We start from the raw sequence: 21,735 nt of genomic DNA, 5'->3' as shown, positions 1-21,735 counted from the left end.
CCAGAATAATGTCTGGTTAAGTAGCTTAGTTTTTTGTTAGTTTTGTTTGGTTTGGTTCAGTTTGTTCTGTTTTGTTTTATTTTGAGACAGGGTCCCTCTGTGTAACAGTCTTGGCTGTCCTGGAACTCACTCTGTAGACCACCTGCCTCTGCCTCCCGAGTGCTGGGATTAAAGGCATGCGCCACCACCGCCCAGCTAAGTAACTTAGTTTTAAAGCTTACCTTTGATGACATCAACCATGTCTAGTCTCTTAAAATATTTGACCCCAGATGTACAACATGTGCTGTACATTACCTGATGTACTATATAATATTCCCTGAGATATCTGAGGATGAGGTATGCCAACTTCAGCTTTCGATGTAACTAGAGAAAGCATCCTCTTTAAGTTGACTTTGGCCCATGTTTTTAGCAAAGAGTAACATACATTTGTCTTTACTCAAGGAAGGGAGGAAGTTGAAAGATGAGAGAACAGAAGCAGGGAGAAAAGACCGAAAGTGTGTGTTTGTATCCAGTTGTGCTATACTTTTGCTGATATGACAAATACCTGAAAAAAACAGAAGGAACAAAGTGATTTGGGGCTCACAGTTTAGAGATGTCAGTCCATGGGTGGCTGCCTTGCTCCATTACTGTGGGTCTGTGATGAGACAGAATACCATGATGGCAACAGCTTAGAGCAGAGCAAAATACCTCATGGCAGCTAGAAAAACAGAGAAGCCGGGATTGGCTACAGGTTTGAGTCCAGCCCGATTGACACACCAAGAACCAGGCTAGCTAGGGCTACAGAGTAAAACCTTGTCTCAAAAATGAAAAACAAACAAATCTCTGAAGGACCATTTGGCCTAGAAACCGGTTTACCTGTTCCTTGCCTCACCTTTTGATGTAGTTCTTCTGTACTAATCAAAGCCACACCTCTTTAAGGCCATTATGAGGTTTTCAGTATGGTATGCCTTTTACTCTATTCCAACAAACATTCTCATTTGTGAGGTGGTATGGACTAACACTGTCTAGAAGTTTCAGTATCTGAACTGTCCAGTAAGATAAAGAAACTGAGTTGTTTCACTCATTCATTTAACTGTAAATAGCCACATGTAGTTATACATTCTTTCATTCTTTCTTCCTAGTGCATGGGACCCAAGTAAGCTAAGGGATACTGAGTTACATTAATCTTTCATCACCCTATTAGTTACTTTTCTGTCATTGTGATAAAATACTATTACCAGGGTATCTTAGAGAAAAAAGCTTAGTTTTGGCTTACAGTTCCAGCAACAGGAGCAAGAAGCTGAAAGATCACATTTCCAGCCTCAAACACAAAGCAGAGAGAGCAAACTGGAAATGGAGCAAGGCTATGAGCATCGAAATTCTGTCCCAAGTGACATATTTCCTCTAGCAAGGCTCAAACTCCCCAAACAGTGCCACCAACAGGGAACCAAGTGTTCAAACACCTGACTCTATCAGGGCCATTTTTCATTCAAAAAACATCACAGTCACCTCATGTCTTTTATCCTATGACAGTGTGAAATACATCTCACAATACTGAAATATTCACCAAACAACAAACAAATCAAAGAAAGCTGATCTGCTGCTGTACACAGATAAATACGGTTTTTAAAATTGATTCTGCACATTACTGGAGATGGACACAGAGGATATGAGAATCACCAGCTTTTTTTTGTTTGTTTGTTTTGAGACAAGGTCTCTTATATCCCAGGCTGACCTTAGATTTGTAATCCTTCTGTTGCCACCTCCCAAGTGATGGGATTGCAGCTCTGTGCTATCACACCTGGTTTAATCAGCTTTTAAGAAATAATTGAGGAGCTAAGTTTACAGCTCAATGGTAGAGTGTTTGCCTAATATACAGAGAGGCCTGGATCTTAGTGCGCACGCGCACGCACACACACACACACACACACACACACACACACACACACAGAGAGAGAGAGAGAGAGAGAGAGAGAGAGAGAGAGAGAGAGAGAGAGAGAGAGAGATTGAGTTGAGTAGGTCCATTGGGAGTGTAACTCATCAATCCAGCAATTTAAACCTCTCATGAATGGAACTTTACAGATACAACCAGACCTCCAAAGAAAGATGAAGAAAATGGCAAGAATTATTACTTTGTATCTCATGACCAAATGATGCAAGACATCTCAAATAATGAGTACTTGGAGTACGGCAGCCACGAGGATGCAATGTATGGGACAAAACTGGAGACCATTCGGAAAATCCACGAGCAGGGGCTGATTGCAATACTGGACGTGGAGCCTCAGGTAATGTCCAAGCCACCCTGAACCCACTCCATCTTGCCTGCATGCTGATAAGCTCAGATTCTAAAATACAAAATGCCATCAGAAAGTTTTGGGTTGCGGAAATAATTTTCTAAGCCACAGGAAATTTTCAATTCTCAAGACTACCTGAGTCAACAGTCTAGGATGTAAACTGATCAGTCACTGAACTCAGCGCACACAGCATGCCTTTAAGAAGCACATTATTCTCTTCTGTGGCTTATACTCAGAAGCTTGATGAAGTACCCATTTGGGTCTATGCCTACCAGAAATCCTACACTTGCCCAACCTCAGGATGAGGCTCTGACAGTTTGTTATCACAGCAACCCACCTCTGATCTCCTGGTACAGTCCATGCTGGACCAGTAGAGCATCTGCCCATATCTTCCATTGACCATTTGTAAGAAACTGATCCTGAGGTCTGGATGTGGAACAGCCGTAGCTTAATGAAATTGTGAGTGCTTTCACCCAGGATTAGGTGAAGCAGGGATTAAGAGCCCGGGTAGCTCTCAGCCTCTACTATTTCCTTTCCTGAGGAGAGAAGTGAAGAACTTAGAGAGGACTCAAAAAGGAGCTAGTACAAAGATGATTGATTTAATGATTTGTAACCAAGTCTTATGTAGGAAGCAATAGCAATAGCAATGATGGAGCTTGAGAAAGATAAAGCTGAAGACTTCATATAGGGATTGACATCATTGTAGCTCAGCGGTAAGATGGGCACGTGCTTAGCATCCACAAGGAGAACAGAAATGCTGACAAGCTAACTTTTCCTGTCTGAGCATAAGCCAAGTAGAAGGGGGTCTTAAAGCACAAGTAAAGGGTCTTGGGAATGATAGACATCAGAGGAAGTTACAGGACAGGCTGGTGGGGACTCAGGACTCAGATGTGCCATTTTTAGATGGATCTATACCCCTTGCCTTTCATCACTTAGACTAGAATTGGATATGCCACCTGCTGAGATATGGAGAAATGCCCCTGGTGGAGCAGGCTCTGCTTCAGCAGGAGGAGACTCATATACCTGTCCCAGGCCGGGAAAATCCCTGTTGAGAGGTCACTGCATGAGACTTTGTCTCATAGCCGTCCCTAAATCATTAGATTTACAGTCTGTGTGAGCTGGGCCATGATGGCTCAGTTTCTAACCCATGGCCACTAGCTTCATCCATTTCCATTATAGCACCAAGTTGGGTTCTTGAACTCAGAACTTTGGAAATCACAATAGGATCTGGTTAGGGGCTAGGGAGGAGTACAATAATAGGGTAAACACTAGTTTACTTAAAGGTTAACTTGGACCTATATAGAACTAAATATGATGATGTGTACCGCAGATTGATCTTTGTTTAACTACTAATCCCTCCTTACTAGGGATTGGAAAAATCTTCTGGCCAGGGGTGGCTAGAGGCAAAGTCTCAATCCTGGTCCTGGTCTTCGACATCCTCTCCTTGGGTTCCACACTGGTCTTCACCTGAACGTCGTTTTCTGCTGGTAGTAATGTCTCTAGCAGTATGCTGGCTGCAGGGCTCCTCAGATCCCTCTGCATTACCTCAGGCCACTTCCAAGGGCTTTCTGCCTTCCCTGCTGCTGCTGCTGCCGCCACCGCCGCCGCCACCACCACCACCACCACCACCGCTGCTGCCGCTGCCGCTCCCCTCACAGCACCCAGCTCTCCCTGTCCCTTGCCCTTGCACAGCCATGCACTGCTCTGCACTGCTGAGCGGGAGACCCATCTCTCAGCCTCATCAGGACGTCCACAGCAGATCCTTTCTCCATTGCACTTGGCCCGGCACCTCCTCCTGCCGGGCACCCTGGCCCCTGCTGCCCTGACTGCTGGATGAGCTCACCTGCACTCCTCTCTTGCTTCCTGTCCCCTCCTCTCACAACTGTGACCTCTCACTTCCACTGGCCACTGAAGGCAGGCCCTAAGCATCCTGGCCTCTGCTTTAGATGGCCCAGGGCCATCTGGCCCCTGTATGGACTGGTTGACCACTCTGGTCCCAGGCTCTCCTGCCCAGTCTAGACTCCTAGCTGGATGCTATGGGTGGCAGTACAATCTGGGATGCCTGTGGAGTCCATACTAACAGGGTTCCCCTGGGCCTCCCTGCCCTCAGCCCGTTCTCTCCGGGGCTGGACCCTCATCCTACTTTCAGGAAGGCTGTGGCCATGAATGACTTACTTTCAGTCAGGGCCTTGATCTTAAAACATTTTCCTCCATGCCCCTTTCCCACCCCAGCTGTTTAGATTAAGGCCTCCACTGTATCTCAGACAGTCTGATTCAACACACTTGTACAAAGCACCAATATGCCAGGCTATGTGCCAAGAGCTGAGAATGCAGTTAAGGAGACAAGCTGGTGAGGATGAAATTCCCTCCTGCACGTGCCCCCAGAAACTCTCCAGAAGAGGGAAAGTGCCTTGTGGCTTTTCTTGTTTAATCTGCTCAACATCTACTACAGCTGAAGCCACTTCTCCCATAGGAGGCCCATTGTATGACCACCTAACACTGCTGCGCAGCTCCTTTAGGACATGTCTAATGCTTTGTGCCATCTTCATTTATTTCAGACAGTTAAGGCTAAATTTAAGCACCACTACTAAATGATAAGATGTGGTGGTCCAACTGCAACCTAGAGGGCCATGGCAGTGATACTAGGCTAAAAACAAATAAACCAATAGCAAGAGATTATATTCCTATATTGCCAGTTCTGGTAACCTCAAGGAGCTCTATCAGTATCTACCACCATAGATGAAGAAAACAGGCTTAATGTAATTGTAATCAACCAAGCTTTTCCAGCCAAAGTGAGCTCTGAACTGTGTTGGGTTGTTTACTTTTCTATGACAAATCCCAACCTTTTGTGCCATCGTAGGCAAGGCAACCTAGGTCTCCCACCTTATGCATAATATGATAGTTTAACCTTTTTTTTTCTTTCAACATCTAGAAAAGTCTATAGGGTAATGAAACCGAAAATAAATAGTATAAAGCTCTTTTTTCTCATGGAAATAAAACTTGAGGCACTAATCTATAACAATAAACAGAAACTGTAGAATAATAACTACTAGGTAATTGGAGCTTAATATAATGGTTCTTAACTTGAACTGTATTCTGACTTACCAATCAGAAGCATTACAAAGTTAATACTAGTTGCTGGGAGCAGCTGTGCCTGCCTGTAATACCAGCACTCAGGAGGCTAAGGCCGGAGGATTATAAATTCAAGGGCAGCCTGAACTGTATAGCCAGATTCTATGTCCAAAACAGTAGCAGATTATTTGTAGCTTTGCCTTTGCCCAAAGAGAGAAAAGTTGTCATCCAAAGATAAATTTCAAACTTAGTAGAAACCTAAACTTTAAAAGAAGAGTCAGGGCTGGTGGCCTAGCTCATTGGTAGGTGCACTGCTTAGCATGCAGGAGGATCCTAGGTTCCATCCTCAGTACGAAAACTTAAACAAGACCCCGAGGTCATTGTGTTCTCCGGCTACCACTGTGCTCTTCCTGAAGCCCTTGCATTTGTGTACAAGAAGAACTGAGCTGCTTGCTCTGTATACTTCGGAACTTTGCAAACTACATTAGTCTAATGAGACCTACATCTTAGGTCCTTGAGTCAAATGAGTTCTTTTTCCTTGGCAAGATAACCTGAGATTCATTCTTGGCCATACATAGATGAACTATAAAAATGAATTTACCTCCGTAAATTACCTCTCATAAATGAATGGCACTTTTTAATCGAATATGAATCTAGTGATTATTTTAATCCAGTATGTTTCCAGTGCTTCTTCTAGAGTATGTGTTTTCTCTCTGTCTCCCTCCCTCCCCTTCTTTCTTTCCTCCCTCTACTCCCTCCTCTCCTTTCCTCCCTCTCTCCCTCCCTTCCTTTCTTCCCCTCCTCCCTTTCAGAAAGATAGATTTACTTGTGACTATTAACAAATTTGTATCTCACCTTAAATCAGAGGTTCGGACTTCATCTTTAACTCTGATATTTGCCACCTGAGGGAGGGGACTCCTTATGAGCAGTTCCATTTTCTGTCCCTGAAGTGACTCAGAACTTCAGCCAAGAGCCTGGACCTACAATGGCTCCTGCTTGAAAACCCTGACTAGAGCAGGCTCTGAGGATAGAGATTGACAGAAACAAATGAGGAGATGTGTGGTGAGGATACTGAGACTGGCGCCCAATGAGACGAGAAAATCGTGCTTGGGATCTGAGGCACAGTGGAATTTTGGAAAATGCGATAATATAGGATAGAAATAGAAAAACATGAAAAAGACAGGGGAACAAATAGGCTAGCCACAGGAACTACCATAGATATTATGAAAAGCATTAAATTTGGTTCTAAACTTTCTGTCAGCTGCAGGGTAGGGGAGGGACCTAGAGCTGATTTTTAGGCACAAGAAACCTCTGGAAATGTGACGAACAGGACCTTCCTTGGGGCTTCCATGTAGTTAAGAGTCGGACGGTCCTCCTTATTTACAGCTGTAGACTTAGGGCAGCACACAGTGCATGTGTGGCTAGTCCACTGGGAGGTAAGCTGCTGCTTTCCAAGGATCGAGCTGGTTTGTGCAGTAGCATGAGGACAGACTAGATTCGAAAGCACTCACAGGCTTGGATGTATAGCAGGGTGGGTGACTAAGAAGAAAAGCATCTCCCACCTGGGGTCCTGGTGTTATCCTCTGTGAGTGCCATTCAGCATCCAGGTGTGTGCACTTCCATCTGGCACTCAGAGCTTCCTGGGGGAGAAAAGCAAGTAGGATGTTTCCACATCGTAGTTGACACACAAAGAGGAAGTGTGTGTGTGTGTGTGTGTGTGTGTGTGTGTTTGTGTCCAATGGAAATGATGAGAAAGCCTTATAGCCTGCCTGTCTGATGTTTTCCCTTGCTGCCAGTGCATAGGAAGGAAGAAACAAAGACCCAAGATAATAGTGACAAAGTGGACATTTGTAAGGGAGGACCCTGGTTAGGCTTACTTGAATCATGTGTTCAGTCACAACAGGTCAGCAAAGAAATGGGCAGCTACCTCTATCAAGAGTGAACATGGGCAGGCTTTGAAAGCATTCTTAGTAGGGGACTCTGAACACGTATCTTGACCAATAAAGAGATTTGGACAGATAAGACAGTGAACCAGCTTCCCCTCACCTACCCAAAGACCATATGTGACCAAAATCTAGAACTAGAATCCTAGTGCATGCCGGGCTTATACTCAGTATCAGATCGGATCTTAGAATTTTATGTGCCCAGAGATGCCAAGAGAGCAGTGGATCTGCTTCAACAACCAGGAGAAATGTTGTGTACATATTAGATTTACTGTTTTTACATTTTTACTGAATCATAAAGGCAGTTTATGGTGTGCCATATTGATTGTAAGAGAAACAACTAAGACACAGCCTTTGCCCTCAGAGCACCCCCAGTGACTGTATTTCCAGTGTGATTGATGGGGTTTTCAGAAATACACAGCAGGGCCTCCGAGCCCAATGGTAAACTTTCCAAAGAAACTGCCACTGTGGTATCAGCAGCGCGGGAGGATCCAGAGCTCAGGGTCCAGCTCAGCTGATAGCATGCATGAAGCCCTAGATTCAACCCTCACCACTACATACAACTGGGCATGTCTATAGTCCCAGCACTTGGGAGATGGAGGCAGGAGAATTGGAAGTTTGAAGTCATTCTTGCCTATGTAAAATGATGTATAAAAAAAAAAAAAAAAAACTTTCGGCTGGGTGGTAGTGGCGCACGCCTGTAATCCCAGCACTCGGGAGGCAGAAGCAGGTGGATTTCTGTGAGTTTGAGGCCATCCTGGGATACAGAGCTAGTCCAGGACAGGCTCCAAAGCTACAGAGAAACCCTGTCTCGAAAAACAAAAACAAAAAAAAAAAAAAAAAAAAAAAAACTGGGTTCAGAAGGATTATTCAGCCAAAAACAGAAAGGACAATGGGAAAGGGTGGGAAGGCCAGGTAGAGGAAGCAGAAAGAGTTGGGCCTTTTCTAGGACTGAAAGTTGTTCAATACGCCAAATCCACCCAGCCGATGGAGCAGAGCTAGGCAGAAGAAGTTAAACATGGGACCCAGCCTTTCTGCTAAAGGAGCATGTGTTTTCCCTGCAAGCAGAAGAGACTGTTGAAGGGTTAGGAGGGGAAGATGGAGTTTGTGTTTCAGAAAGATCATCTAGCAGTGGGTTGGAATATGGATTTCAAAGCCCCCAAACTAGAGGCAGGGAATCAGTGTAAGGACTAGCACTCTAAACCAGGCTAAGGATGGAGCAGAAGAAATAGGGGAAAGAAAACAAAAGTCAAGATCATTTACGAAACAAAATATATAGGTGACAAAATAGATGTTTGGTTCTCATGTAAAGAGCAGCAAGCAGTCTGACGTAGTGGTGTACACATGTAACCCAGTCGATGCAGAAGGATTGCCAGTTTGAGGCCAGCCTGTGCTAAGACCCGTCTCAGGCACAAAAACTAAAATAGAGAGCAGCAAGGTCTTTACTCCTGATGCCTATGAGTCACTCACATGTCAGTCATGTGTGGGCTAGGTAGCTGCGTGTGGTCAGCTCTGTACTGGGATGGGCGTTGGTTACCTCTGAGAGTATCGTGGCCTCCCAGGGGAGGAACAGAAACAGTGAGCCTTCACCGAATTGCTGCACACCTATGCAAACAAGTCACTTGCATAGATTTGCCACATGGAAAGGTACTAGAAGTAACCTCAGAGGGCCATGACCTTACATGAGTCAAGTTATTGACCACAACTACACGACTTCTTCCTTCTGTGGAAGGACATCATGATTGCAGCCCTGGGCAAGGGTCTCCCTTTCTCCCATGAGGTCCAAAGGGGGCCTTTCATCAGAAGGCCTGTGTAAATGTGACTGCAGCCCACAAAGTGATGGCGGACAGGATTTGCTCTCTTTGGTTAGCAATTTGCAGTTTGATATGTGACAAAGTAAGTTCCCAATCAATGTGAAGCCAGCCTGCAGATCTAAGTCTCCCTAGAATACGGTTCCCATCAACTAAAATTTAGGCTTTATCAAATCACCAGGTTTAAATACACATTAACCAACATAGTCAGTATTAACTATTACAAAGAAAAATCAAGTCATGACATTCATAAGAAACATGTCCACCTTGTCAGCTCTTCTTTTCTGAGCTGTTGTCCACCCTTAGGAGAAAAGCAATCTACATTACTTACAAAGTTGGTACATTTCATTATAACTTGCCAAAAACCTGAGCCAAGGCCTTGGCTTGTTCAGTTGGGTCCCATTTTGTAGGCTCCTTTGCATGTTATCGTGGTGATTTCTTCTTCTAAATGTCTTTCTTCCCCACACAGGCACTGAAGGTCCTGAGAACTGCTGAGTTTGCTCCTTTCGTGGTGTTCATTGCGGCACCAACTATCACTCCAGGTTTAAATGAGGTAAGAGCGAACTCACCCTGCTCCGGATAAGCACACTCTGTGCTAAGGAATGCACATGTCTTGTATTGAAGACACCTGAGCAAAGCTCTGCTTTGTCCTTCTACTGGGCGCTCTGGTTTCCAAAGCACCAAGGCCTTGTTCAATATTTGCAATTAGACTGCATAAGTAGAGCGTCTCTTCCGAGATCAGAATGTTAGCCAAATTCCAGCCTCCTCCCTAGCATAGTCCGAAGCATACCAGTCTGCATTTGCAGCAGGTGGTCTGCTCCAGGGATAGGTGTGGACTAGACCAGTCAGTGGGACAGCCTGCAGCCTTAATCAGTATTTCTGCTTCTGAAGTACAAGCAGAAATCCCCTCAATTCCCAAGGACCGAGGTGTTCCAAGCAGACTCGGCCCTCCAGGACAGCTAGTCTCCTGCCTCCCTGGCAGGATTGTGTTAAGACAGTGGCAGCCCCTGGAGCCAAGAGGGGCTATAAGGAATCCATGAGTTTGATGGGGCTACCAAACATAGAAATGAGCTGCCCTGGGCCCGGAACTTCCTTTCTCAGGTGCCTAGTATGAACATTGTCCTAGGTTCTATCCCCAGCACCACAAAAGGAATCAATTTGAGTGCTTTCAAGCCATTTCAAGTCAGGCTGGCCCAGATCTTACTGAGCCCTCGCAAAAGCTCTCTCTTCCTGGCAAGTAAGGGCAGCAGCATATATTGACAGTGTAACCACATCTGCTTCCTGTGGTCCTGAGATAGGAAGCCCTCTATGCAGTTAGCCTGAAGAGCATGATTTGGAGGTTCTAGACACCATCAGCAGACTCTTGAGTATGTCCAGTGAATGCTGACCCATACTCACAGTACAGTTAGATCAAGGCTTGGAAGTTGTGTGTACCTTTACTATTTAGATTGACTTTTTTTGCTCATATTTTCAGTCTCTGTTCTTTGTCATTTCGTTGGCAAAAGGCATATTCATTTGTAAAATTCTACTTTCCCATGTGTGTTTGAAGCCTCGTTGTGGTTAATGTTTTTCCTTGGTTACTATGTATTTTCTTGAATTATCATCTTTGCTTTGTTTTTGTTTTTGTTTTGTTTTTTTTGCCTGTTCTGCCCTTTACTAATTTTCCATAGCTGCCAAAATGGTGCAGAAAATTGCCTGTAAGTACCAGCTAGGAGGTGTCTTTTAATAGATGTAGAATGTAGACATTTTATTCCCATAAACCCTTGCTTTTGCTGTTAGAATAAAGGCATCTTGTTTTCACTGAGTTAAGCCTGCTTATATGTGAGGGGACAAGCTGCTGCTAAAGGTGACAGAGCCTCACCTTAGAGGATGCAGATACAATAAAGAGAACTCTGTCTGGCCATAAATTTCCTGGAATGTTTACAAAGGCCCAGCCTTCTGAACAAACCAGAACCTGCTAGCAGTGTCCAGGCCCAGGAACAGAGCACATAGAAAGAACCCCATGGCACATAGAGTGACTTCTTAGGACCTGTGCCTCCAGGGGCTGGCAGGAAGCACCCCTGGCTCTGTAAACACATGCTTGCTGAAAGGGGCTTTGTTTCTTGTGAAACTGAGCCACAGTGAAAATACCGTGCTTTTCGGCTGCAAGTAGAGTGTGTGTACTTAGGACTTCAGAAGGTGACTAGTGACTGAGTCACCATCATTGGGATAGTTAACACTGATACACAAAGCATGCTGTGTCCTGCTTTGAAATTCCTGTAGAGGATGATAAAGCCAGTAGACTTTGATTGGTCAAAGTACCCAGATAAGGAATATTGAATCCCTGGCTGCTCTGATATCTGTCTATCCTGTACAGTGCTAGAATAGAATTTCCTCCCTGCTCATGCCCTTGCCAGAGAGCTGTACCCTGAGAGAAAAGGAAGAGAGGTCCTTAGCCAGGCTGGGCACCCAGCACTCCTTGATCCCTGAAGGTATCACAGTTTTGACTTTCTCCAGGGATCAGACTCTGTTATCCTGAGCCCCATCTCCTAGTATAATAGACTTAATACTTACCAAATCCTAAAGGGACCTCAGTCAAAAGAACACATGTTCTTTCAATAGCATTTATTAAGCATGTACTGTATGTGTACCACTCTGCTTAGCTCTAGGGCACAGCAATAGTAGAACAGGCAGCATTAGTTTTATGTAATGGCTGAGGAGGGGGTCAGTAATCAAATAAACATATGTACATATATATATATATATGGAATAAGGCTCACTTGGGCTACACAGAGACCCTGGCCCTGTCTACTCCCAAGGGCTGATGGAAGTGTGTGTGTGTGTAAGATTCCAGCCAATAGTTTACAACTACCTGGTGTTTGGCGAGTAGGGCAGAAAGCTTTTTTGTTAAAAGATTTATTTATTTTTTATGTATATAGCAGGTCAGAAGAGGGCGCCAGATCTCATTACAGATGGTTGTGAGCTACCATGTGGGTTCTGGGAATTGAACTCAGGACCTCTGGAAGAGCAGTCAGTGCTCTTAACCGCTGAGCCATCTCCCCAGCCCAGCAAAAAGCTTATAGTTAATTTTACTCACAAAGTTCAAATTTGAATTCTGCATAAGAAATTTGACCTGCCAGGCAGTGGTGCACAACTTTAATCCCAGTACTCAGGAGGCAGAAGCAGGTGGATCTGTGAGTTCGAGGCCAGCCTGGGCTACAGAGCTAGTTCCAGGACAAACAGGGCTACACAAAGAAACCCTGTCTGACAGAGAGAGAAAGAGAGAGGGGGGGAGGGAGGGAGAGAGGGAGGGAGGAAGGGAGAGAGGGAGACGGAGAGAGAACTGAAAGAGCATTCAAGGTAGCTGTGCCTCTAATCCTAGCACTTGAGAAGCTAACACGAGGATCCCAAGTTCCAGGCAAGCCTGGGCTACATAGTGAGACTCTGCCTCAGAAAGAAAAACAATATTCATGGGACAAGCTGGAGACCTCAAATTCCCTCCTGGTGTTAGCTCAGCCTGAGGAGAGAGAGTTCTGATGGTATGAGGCCGGCTGTGTACAGAGGTGTCAACCTTCAGCAAGCCTTCTTAGGATTCAAGGCTTGGGAGTCGTTTTCTTAAGAGACATGAGTACAAGCAAACAGTGACATTTGCCTGACTGTTTCCAGTACAGAGCAATTTGGGGGCATTCCTCAGTTACTATTGGATTTGGGAAATGGCTTATTGCAGCCATTATTTGTAACATCCAGAAAGCTTTGCCTCTGGCATGGACTGCTGTCAAATGAGGGCTATTATGTGCCATTCCTGGGACCCACTAAACCTTTTAAGTAGAAGGAGAAACTACAACTTCATTGGTTAGCCAAAGACAAGGCTTGTTAGCACAGATACACGAGGCTCACATGAACTTTAAGATCCAAGGGAAGGAGCCTAAGAGTTCAATCCAGCCACACTAGTAGCTCTGGTCCACCCTGGCTTAGAGGAATGACAAAAGAAATGTAGCCACTGGAAACCCAGGCTTTGTGTGGCCTCCCCCAGCTAGGCCTGGGTGGGGTGTTTGCTAGAGTGTCGGTTTTGTCTGTTTTTCACAGTGGCCCCTGTTGCATGTCAACCAGTCAGGGACCATCATCTCTTCTGTGACACAGCCATCTTGGCCTCATGCCCCACCATTGTTTAGTGTTGACCCATTCAGACACTAGGAGGAACTGAAATGTAGAAAGACTCCAACTGACTTCTCTTTCGTATTTGCTTTTCCCTTCTCCTATACCTGCCCTCTACCATGCCACCCTCTGCAGGATGAATCCCTCCAGCGCCTGCAGAAGGAGTCTGATGTCTTACAGAGGACATATGCACACTACTTCGATCTCACAATTATCAACAATGAAATTGATGAGACAATCAGACATCTGGAGGAAGCTGTCGAGCTCGTGTGCACAGCCCCACAGTGGGTCCCGGTCTCCTGGGTCTATTAGGCTTCTCCCTGGCTATCTGAGTATAAAACCGGGAGATGCCTCCTACATGGAAAAGCCTCTTTGTTATCGGCCTTGTGTCAGCAGGTCGTGGTCCCTAGAGACTACCTAGTTGTAGTGTGACCTACATTTATAATTATTGTCATGTCCAAATAGATAGGAGGAGAAAAACAATTACACACTAATTTAAAGAGACAGTATCTTTTTTAATCAGTTCTCCTAAACTTTAATAAAATGTATCTTTAAATGTATGTATTATTCAATCCTTTGGAATGTTATATTTTTGGAAATCATAGCTTTTTATTTCCAAGGCCCCTAAAAACTGCACAAAATAGATGCTGCTTTCTATAATCTATTTTAATAATAATAAACAATGATTCTGTTACCTTGACTGGGGGTGGAACACTACATTCTTTTTAGAGTCTGATTTTATGGATTGGAATATCTTTCTTTCCTTTATTTATTTGAAATAATTAGTCTAGTGATTACAAAACAGTCATAAATTTTTAAAGGCCTTTTTTCTCTCTCTTTTTTTAAGTCCTTTATGTAACATCCAGATACTGTGATACTGTCTCTTTGAAGCACCCTGTAAACCTTTTAGAGATTTGAAGTTGGGTCTTGACTCTTAATGCATGTGGACAGTCGCGAGCGTTCATGCTGTCGGTGTGTCTGTGTTGGACAAAACAATCTGTAATTACAGCAAAGTACATTCCGTTCACGGGGCACACCCAGGGGAATAAGAATAAATTGCTATTATGACTAAGTTGTAAACCTATGCACATCCCTTGCATTTCGGGCAACTTTATAAAACAGAAAAAAAAGAAACTGATTTTTATTAATAATAATCACGTAGTGAAATGTGTTTGTAATTTTGTCTCAATTTAATTTGTTGTAAGGGGGAGGGGGTATTGCTGGTTTCGCCATTTCAGATCTGTGTTGTCTAAGAGTATTAACGTTTTAATTAAGCAAAGAAATGCGGATTTTTAATCTGTATGTAATTGTTTTAAGCGCCCATTTAAAAGAGAATATACTGTGCAATGAAGAAACCAGTTTAGGCGTTTGCTATAAACTGAAATATTCCAAAAGCATAATCTACAACAGCTCTGTAAATTCCTTTAATTGATAACTAACAGGACAGTCTGACCAATTTTTTTTAAATATACTTCATTGTATGTGTTCAATAATTAAATGCCTTTGGGTCCTTCATTTCATTACAGATTTGTTCGGGTCTCCAAGCTGGTAATCTTTTCAGTTTTAAATTTCGGTAGATGCTCACTGACCCATGAAAGGCCCAGGAATGAGTGTCAGATGGCAGGGCAAGAAAGTAGCCTGCCAGAACACAGCTTGGAGCACAGCTGACTCGAAGGGCCGCCTGTGGCCTCTCCTTCCTCTTGCTCTATCCCTTGGCACAGGGGAGTCACCTGTCCTTGTTGCTTTAGAAACAGGTTCCATTCTCATCCCCTGCCATGCTGTCAGTTCACTAGAGGAGGTTCGGGCTGGGTTCTCAGACTCTTTGCCAGAGGTCACTAGAGTGTTTCCCCTTCCTGTGTGCAAGAACAAGGCATTGACATGACTCTGGTCCTTGGAAACACACCATCACTTTCATTGCTTGTGGGTTAGGTGGCCTCCGTCACTTTGTGCCTTGGCAGGATGTGCAGAACCAGTTCTGGGCTGAACAGCTCCTCTTGGGCACTGAACAGAGAAGGCATGTTTGCACTCATACTCCTCTTCTATTCTCAACTATTATTACATGATAGCATTTGGTTTCTATTTGTAGACGAGTCTTTGTCAGTGCCCAGATGGGTCACAACTTACCAACAAGATATTGTGAGAATAACTTGTGTTTGGTCCCACAGTGGGGTGACCAAATACCACACCAGAGACAGGCTCAACAGTGGGCTCTTGCTAAGTGGAGGGAGAAGACTCCAGGAGTTGCTTAGGGCTGTGTAGTGCTGACCTCGGTCTAACTGGTGCCCAGGCCAGACACCATTATTGCAGTAGTACTGACCATAAGCCACTCTGTTCAGTGGCCCGGTACCTGCTCTACCTCTTCCAGTAAAGCACAAAGACCACAACTAACCATGGAAAACAGAACTGTCCCCCCTCTGTTGACTCCCTCATGCTCCCATGTGCTCTTAAGAGCAAGCACATCTCCAGAGATGCTGGGAAGACCTATCTGTAGCCATCTACCGCATTCCTCCAGGTAGAGTGAGCATCACAAAGTGAAGCCAGCTTAAATGTCTGTGACCCCAGACTGAGAGAAGTGCTCTGGCACTTGAGGCCCTGGGGGACTTCTCACTGGCCTTCTGGAGACTCTGAGAGAAGAGCACAGGCAGGCACCCTTCCTGCCCTTCTGCAGGTGGGGAAAAGCCCATACCTAGAATGTGGCAATTTCCCCACCAGGTCATCTGTTCTTTGCCACTAGTGCACAGCTCCAGAGCAGCGTGTTTAGGACTTAGAGAGGAAACACTTCTGAAGTCCAAGTACTAGAGTACAGTAGGACCTGGAGCAATCGGAGGCTATTGCTAAAAGCTTCCTGACTGCCTCCATTTCATGAGCAGAAACACACACACACACACACACACACACACACACACACACACACACACACCCTTTTAAAGACTAAAGCAAACCATCAGAGATCACTAAATGAGTGGCCAGTTGAATCATATTGCAGGTCTTCTCTGCCACCCCATCCCCACTCCCCACAACAGGAGAGAGGGAGTGTTTGGATCTCCTACGTTCTTTGTTAAAAAGATGGAGTGGCCTGATTTTCTAGTCACAAGGCAGTAATTATTTCTCACATGCATTGTATTCCTATCTGAACACTGAAAAGGAAAGAGTCACTCAGTTTAATTCATCTGGATGTTTCCCAGTGTCGAGAGAACATTGTAACGTTTTTTAGGTGCACCCCCTGTCAGGTGAGATGGTTTCAGATATCTGCTCAGAGAAGCAAAGAAGTCAGTTGACCTACTTCTTGCTGTTTGCATTCAGAAGGCAGAGTCCCAGCTGGCCTATTGGTGGCAGGATAAGTGAAGCTGCAGGGTCTCCCACCATGCAGAGAACAGTGGGAAGCAGGGCCCCTTCCCACCATCCAAGGCCTGGAGCAGGCAGGCCAAGCCATCCTTTAAAGCTACTATTATCTTCTCAAGCTTTTCATCCCAGAGTTCTCTTGTTTTTCAATCAGGATTCTCTTCATTAAGGCTACTGGTTTATTCTTCACAAAAGTTCAGTCAATTGAGCCCCCCTCCAGGAAGCAGGAACTACTCAGAATGGAAACCGCCCCTTAAGGATGAGGCAGGGCAAAGCGTTCTCTTTATGTCACACTGATGGGATGTTCTTTTAGCATCTAGGGTCAGTTTCTTATGCAGGGCAAAATTAAGCTTCGCTTGCCACTAACACTGTCAAGAAAGCTGCTTGGTTAGGGAATTCTTAATAAAAATGTCACCTTGGAAAGAATAGAGGGCACACTGACTAGCAGCCCTCATCACTCCTTGTTTCAGGTCAGCAACCTGGTGGGCAGCTAGTGCTGACTGTCAGAACTGAGTGCCGCGCTCTCAGCCTCTTCTCTTAACAAGGGCTGTCTGTGCCGAGGCCCACAGAAGCCCCTGTGTGCAACTTTCTTGTTCGTGTTTCTCGTTAGTTCCTTTAGAAAGATGCCTTGCTTCTCGGTATGGCTTTCAGAAGGGCTGCATGCTCTTCTTATCACTGCTTTTGTTTGGAGGCACTTGCCCTTTTCTGGCCCCTTTAGACATAGGGTCTCCCTCTTTACGTGGCACTTCTGGCTACAGGACCGTATTTGTGAGGCCTAATGTGTAATTGACTGTGCTTGGGCACTGCACATGTCCATTTGCCTTAAACTTGTGGGAAGTCTCAGATTGCCTGGCTTACAAAGTGAAAGTTGGCAATCACATCCATCCAGGAAGTCGAGGAAAAGAGGAAGAGTATCCCAACCTTCCCATCTACACTTCCTGTTGGTGCCCTTGGCCCACAGCAGCAGCAGCTATAGGGAGAGAGTGGCACCATCCCTGGGGCAGGCATCCCCAAGTCTTTGCTGTTAGAGGGACAGGAAAGAGCACCCTGACTTCCACCACCTGTCACCTGACCCTCCATTAACTCCCTTGATTGAACCTGTGCAAATGGACCAAGCAAAAAAAAAAAAAAAAAAAAATGGAAGGAGACGTTTGCAGCCACACAGGAGACCTCATTTCTAGCCTCCAAGCACAACTCCAGCTCTGTGTATGGGCAAAAACTCAGCACTTGGCTACTGCTTGGAGTTAAATCCATTCTCTATAGCATGTGAAAGAGTAAGGTCCAGGGATGAGGCCTTCTGGACCCAAGTGAGAATCTCAGCAGAGGGACTTGTGCTTGGGAGTAGAAGTAGGCATTCCTCAACAGTGAGTGGCCTTGCCTTTATTTTTCATTTGGCAGAGACCAAGAATTGGGGGTTAGGGGTTGATTTCCAGTCTTTGATGTCGCCTGGGATGTCCTCTGCAGGCAGATGGTGCTGGGACCACAGCATCGTGTTTCAGTACAGTGTAGGCGCATTACCATTCAGACTCAGTTCTGGGGTGGTTTTGCTTAAAGCTTTGCCAATGTGTTCTTTCTTTCTGTATGTATTATTGCCTTTTTATAAAAGGTTTTGAAGTATTGTCTCAGTGATAAAAAGAGAGAGATGTTAATGGTTGTTGTATATTTCACCGTATCCGATTGTAAGTATTCGCAGGGTACAGCAAAGCCTTAGCTTGCAAGAGGAGCTGAAGGGGTTGGAAAGGTTCGGATTCTTTGTAAATGTCCTGCTTTTCTTTCTCTCTGTGTGTATCTATTTACATGCCTTAGCACACGCCCTCCCATCCCAATCCCTTTGCCCTGTCGCCTGAACAGCCACAGTGCTGGTGGCACTGCCAGCACAGTACAAGTGGAAACCCTCATCAGTTATCTCGTGTGACAGGGGAAGAAGAAACTGCATAGTATTCTTTGTAGACTATACATATCTGTAGGATGCTGTGTAATGGGAAACCATAGACTTGGGCTCTCGTCATTTCAAAGTTGGAGAAATGTATGAATAAAATGTATAAAACATGAAAAGGCAGTTGTCTCCTCAGATTCCAGGCCAAACAGCTTGGAAACAAGCACCATGAAAGGTAGAAGAAGAGGGTGGCCAGATTTTAACCCCTCTACATGGCTAGGCCTTGCAGACCTCCCCTGCAAAGGTCTGTACCAGAGGGGTGGCTTCCTCACTCTCTGGGAAGAGCATGTCCCAGGCTGCTGATGTCCATCCTGGAAACCTTCCTCTCCGGCCATGGCTGTCACAGACTTCAACTTGCTTTTGGATGCACATTTCAATAACTTGTGAGCTCTAGAAAAAGGGGGGGGGACACAGTTGTGACATCTGCTGCAAATAGAAGTCTGAGTTGATTTTAGTGATGTAGGTGCCATAGCTCAGCAAATGTGCTTGTCTGACATCTGCATCGAAAGGTGTGCTCCAGGCTTATTGCTTTGCTTGATACCGGTGCTGCTTTGTGGTTTGCTGTGGGATCTATCTAGAGTCTGGGACATGGCTTCTAGGGTGCCCCTACTCATCTAGTTGACACACTGCCCACACTTGCATGTGTTGCATACACCCAGAAAGGAGCCAAGCCCTGTTGCATTTTCCATGCTCACTGGAAGATTCGCAATAACAAACATGAATACAAGTGTTTACAAGCCAATGCTGTACTCAAGTCAAACTTCTCACTATGAGAAGAGTGTAGACATGATGAGGGGGGCGGCGTGTGGGATGCTCAGCTGGTCAGTAAAGTGCGTGCCAACAGTCATGAAAAACGTAGGTTTGATCCCCAGGACCCATGTAAAAAGCCAGGAATGGTGGCACAGCCTTGTAATCTCAGTGCTGGAGAGGCAGACACATAAATCCTGAGGCTCAGCTGACCTCCAAACCTAGATGAATTGGAGTGCCTCAAACCTCAGTGAGAGACCCTATCTCAAAAGACAACACAAATAGCTACTGAGGATCCTGAGGTTGACCTTTGGCCTCCGCACATATGTATGTACACACACACACACACACACACACACACACACACACACACACACACACACAGTGACTATCCTCTAAGGCAAGCAGCCACCATCTTGGGGAATTCAGCTGTTTCCTCTTGCAAAAGAATCACATTAGCTGGGCTTGTTGACTGTGAGGGAGCAGGAAGGGTCACAAGACCTCTACTCTGCCACCTATTGTAGGCAACTCTGCCTTAATTACATATAGCCACAGGGAGGAGCTAGACTGACTATGTAGGCTGGGAAGAGTAGTGAAGGGGAACTCCATCCATGTAGCTGTGGACCCTCCACACAGCTGCTTGCTGCCAGAGAATCTGGCTCAATTCTGATGAGCTACTGAAGGAAAATTCAGAAGAAACAGCCTGCTGAGACTTCACACGTGGCTTCTGACTGCGAGGCAGTAAACTGAGGCGGAAAGTGGAGAAGCAGAGACTGTCCAAGGCAGGTACACCATGAATTAGCAGCTTTCACAGAATTTCCCCTAGAATGGTCCTTGGTGCCATGAATGTTTACTTTCTCTTGTAGGGTGGTGCTTACAGACATACATATGATGGTGACAACCCAGCAGACCCAACACCTGGGATCTGTGTGCTTTCTTTAAGATAACATATATTTCAGTTACAGAACAAAAAAGAAAAAAAACACCAACTGTGATCACTTTTGCAGCTGCCCAAAATAATCATTAACAAAATCTAATGCTGAGTCCTGTTTTGAAAAGGATCTAGTCAGAACATAAAGCAAATATGCTTCACAGCTGAAGAAGAGCTTTCCAGGGTCTACACAACCTCAATGCAGGTTCCCGGTGGCCAGCCTATCTAGCACAATAGGTGAGCTCCAGATTCACCGAGAGACCCAGTCAACAAACTAAGGTGAACACTCCTGATGTCAAGCTCTGGCCTCCACACACACACAAACACACACACCTGCACATGAACCCACATGTGCAAGGGGGAGGGGGAAACATGGAAGACTTCTCCTCCAGGAACACTTCTATCTTCCAGAAAAGGTCGCCAAAGTTTGGGCTAAGGTTAAAACACAAGTAAACCAGCGCGCTCTTCACGTCCCACCACCTGGTTCAGATGACCCCAGACTGCCTGTGCCTGCCTTGGGTGCCTCCCAGAAGAGGATTTCATTCCTCTTTGAAGGAAAGCCACAGGCTTCAAATAGTTTCTTCAAATAGTAGTTGGTACAATGTCTGACATACAACCAAAACTAAACTAGCTAGGGGCCAGCAAGATGGCTCAGCAAGTAAAGGTGCTTGCTCTCAAGCCTGACGATGTGAGTTCAATCCCTGGAACTCACATGGTGAAAGGAAAGAACTGACTCCTGAAAGTTGTCCTCTGACGTACTGTGGCATTCACATACCTGAATACATACATACATACATACATACATACATACGCATGCACATACATAGACAAAATAAATAAAACTACTAGAACTGTGAAGCGAAAATTGGAAAGTAGATGACCACATCTGTACACACAAATATCAATAATATCTTGTTTGGCTTTTAAATATACATAAAATTAAAATATCTTATGAATGCAAAAAAGAAATTAAAGTGGAAAGGAGGATGGACATGACTGGTCTCAGATTTTGGCACCAGATGAATGAAAAAAAGGAAAGGGCCTGACTGGTCCTAGGTATGTTGGAAGAGAAAATTTATTGTAGATAAAAGGGAGACATAGGCAGAGTCCAGAGTGAGCATGCCTGAACTGAGCCATGTGAGGAGAGGGGGAGGGGAGAGAGCAGCTGCCAAACAAGACCAGCAGCCTGGGCCAAGAAAGCAGATGAAAGGGCCAGGTAACCAAACTGGTTGGCTTATATAGGGAAGGGCAACCCAGCCTCCAGGCTGGAGAAGTTTAGGGTAGGGGCTGGGTATGCCAGCCAGGAGGACCCTGTAACAGGTAGGGACTGAAAGATTCTGGGAGAACCTGGCAGCCAGGTCCACTTTGGTATGTTAAATAGGCATTTCAGTCCTTTAGAGAGAGAAATTAATTTAGCCAAAACTGGGGAGACAAAATTTTTCTCCATCTGGCTCTGCTTTACCCATATAGCAGTGTTACAGTTTATAGAAAAGATGAAGCAAAAAAAAAAAAAAACCAGAAAATATGCATATTTAGATTTAGCTGT

The 21,735-nt window shown here is 45.1% G+C and overlaps 1 protein-coding gene across 16 annotated transcripts in view; it reads left to right on the top strand.

The window, feature by feature from the left end:
• The window catches only part of Cask (calcium/calmodulin dependent serine protein kinase), a 340,650-nt gene extending 322,937 nt beyond the window's left edge, over positions 1–17,713 (top strand). For 9 of the 16 annotated variants that reach the window (XM_036175425.1, XM_036175424.1, XM_036175431.1 and 6 more), the window contains 3 exons: positions 2,062–2,264; positions 9,569–9,652; positions 13,369–17,713. In XM_036175425.1, coding sequence (XP_036031318.1) covers positions 2,062–2,264; positions 9,569–9,652; positions 13,369–13,545 — 464 coding nt within the window. In that variant the 3' untranslated portion in view covers positions 13,546–17,713. Of the gene's footprint in view, positions 1–2,061; positions 2,265–3,640; positions 3,761–9,568; positions 9,653–13,368 lie in introns of all 16 variants that reach the window. The other 7 variants (XM_036175421.1, XM_036175420.1, XM_036175418.1 and 4 more) reach the window with 1 other exon arrangement.
• Positions 17,714–21,735: the final 4,022 nt, after the last annotated feature.

This window comes from Onychomys torridus, chromosome X (assembly GCF_903995425.1).
Source record: "Onychomys torridus chromosome X, mOncTor1.1, whole genome shotgun sequence".
NCBI lineage: Eukaryota > Metazoa > Chordata > Mammalia > Rodentia > Cricetidae > Onychomys > Onychomys torridus.
The sequence above is the reverse complement of the archived record's forward strand: the minus strand, read 5'-3'. Positions and strand labels throughout refer to the sequence as shown.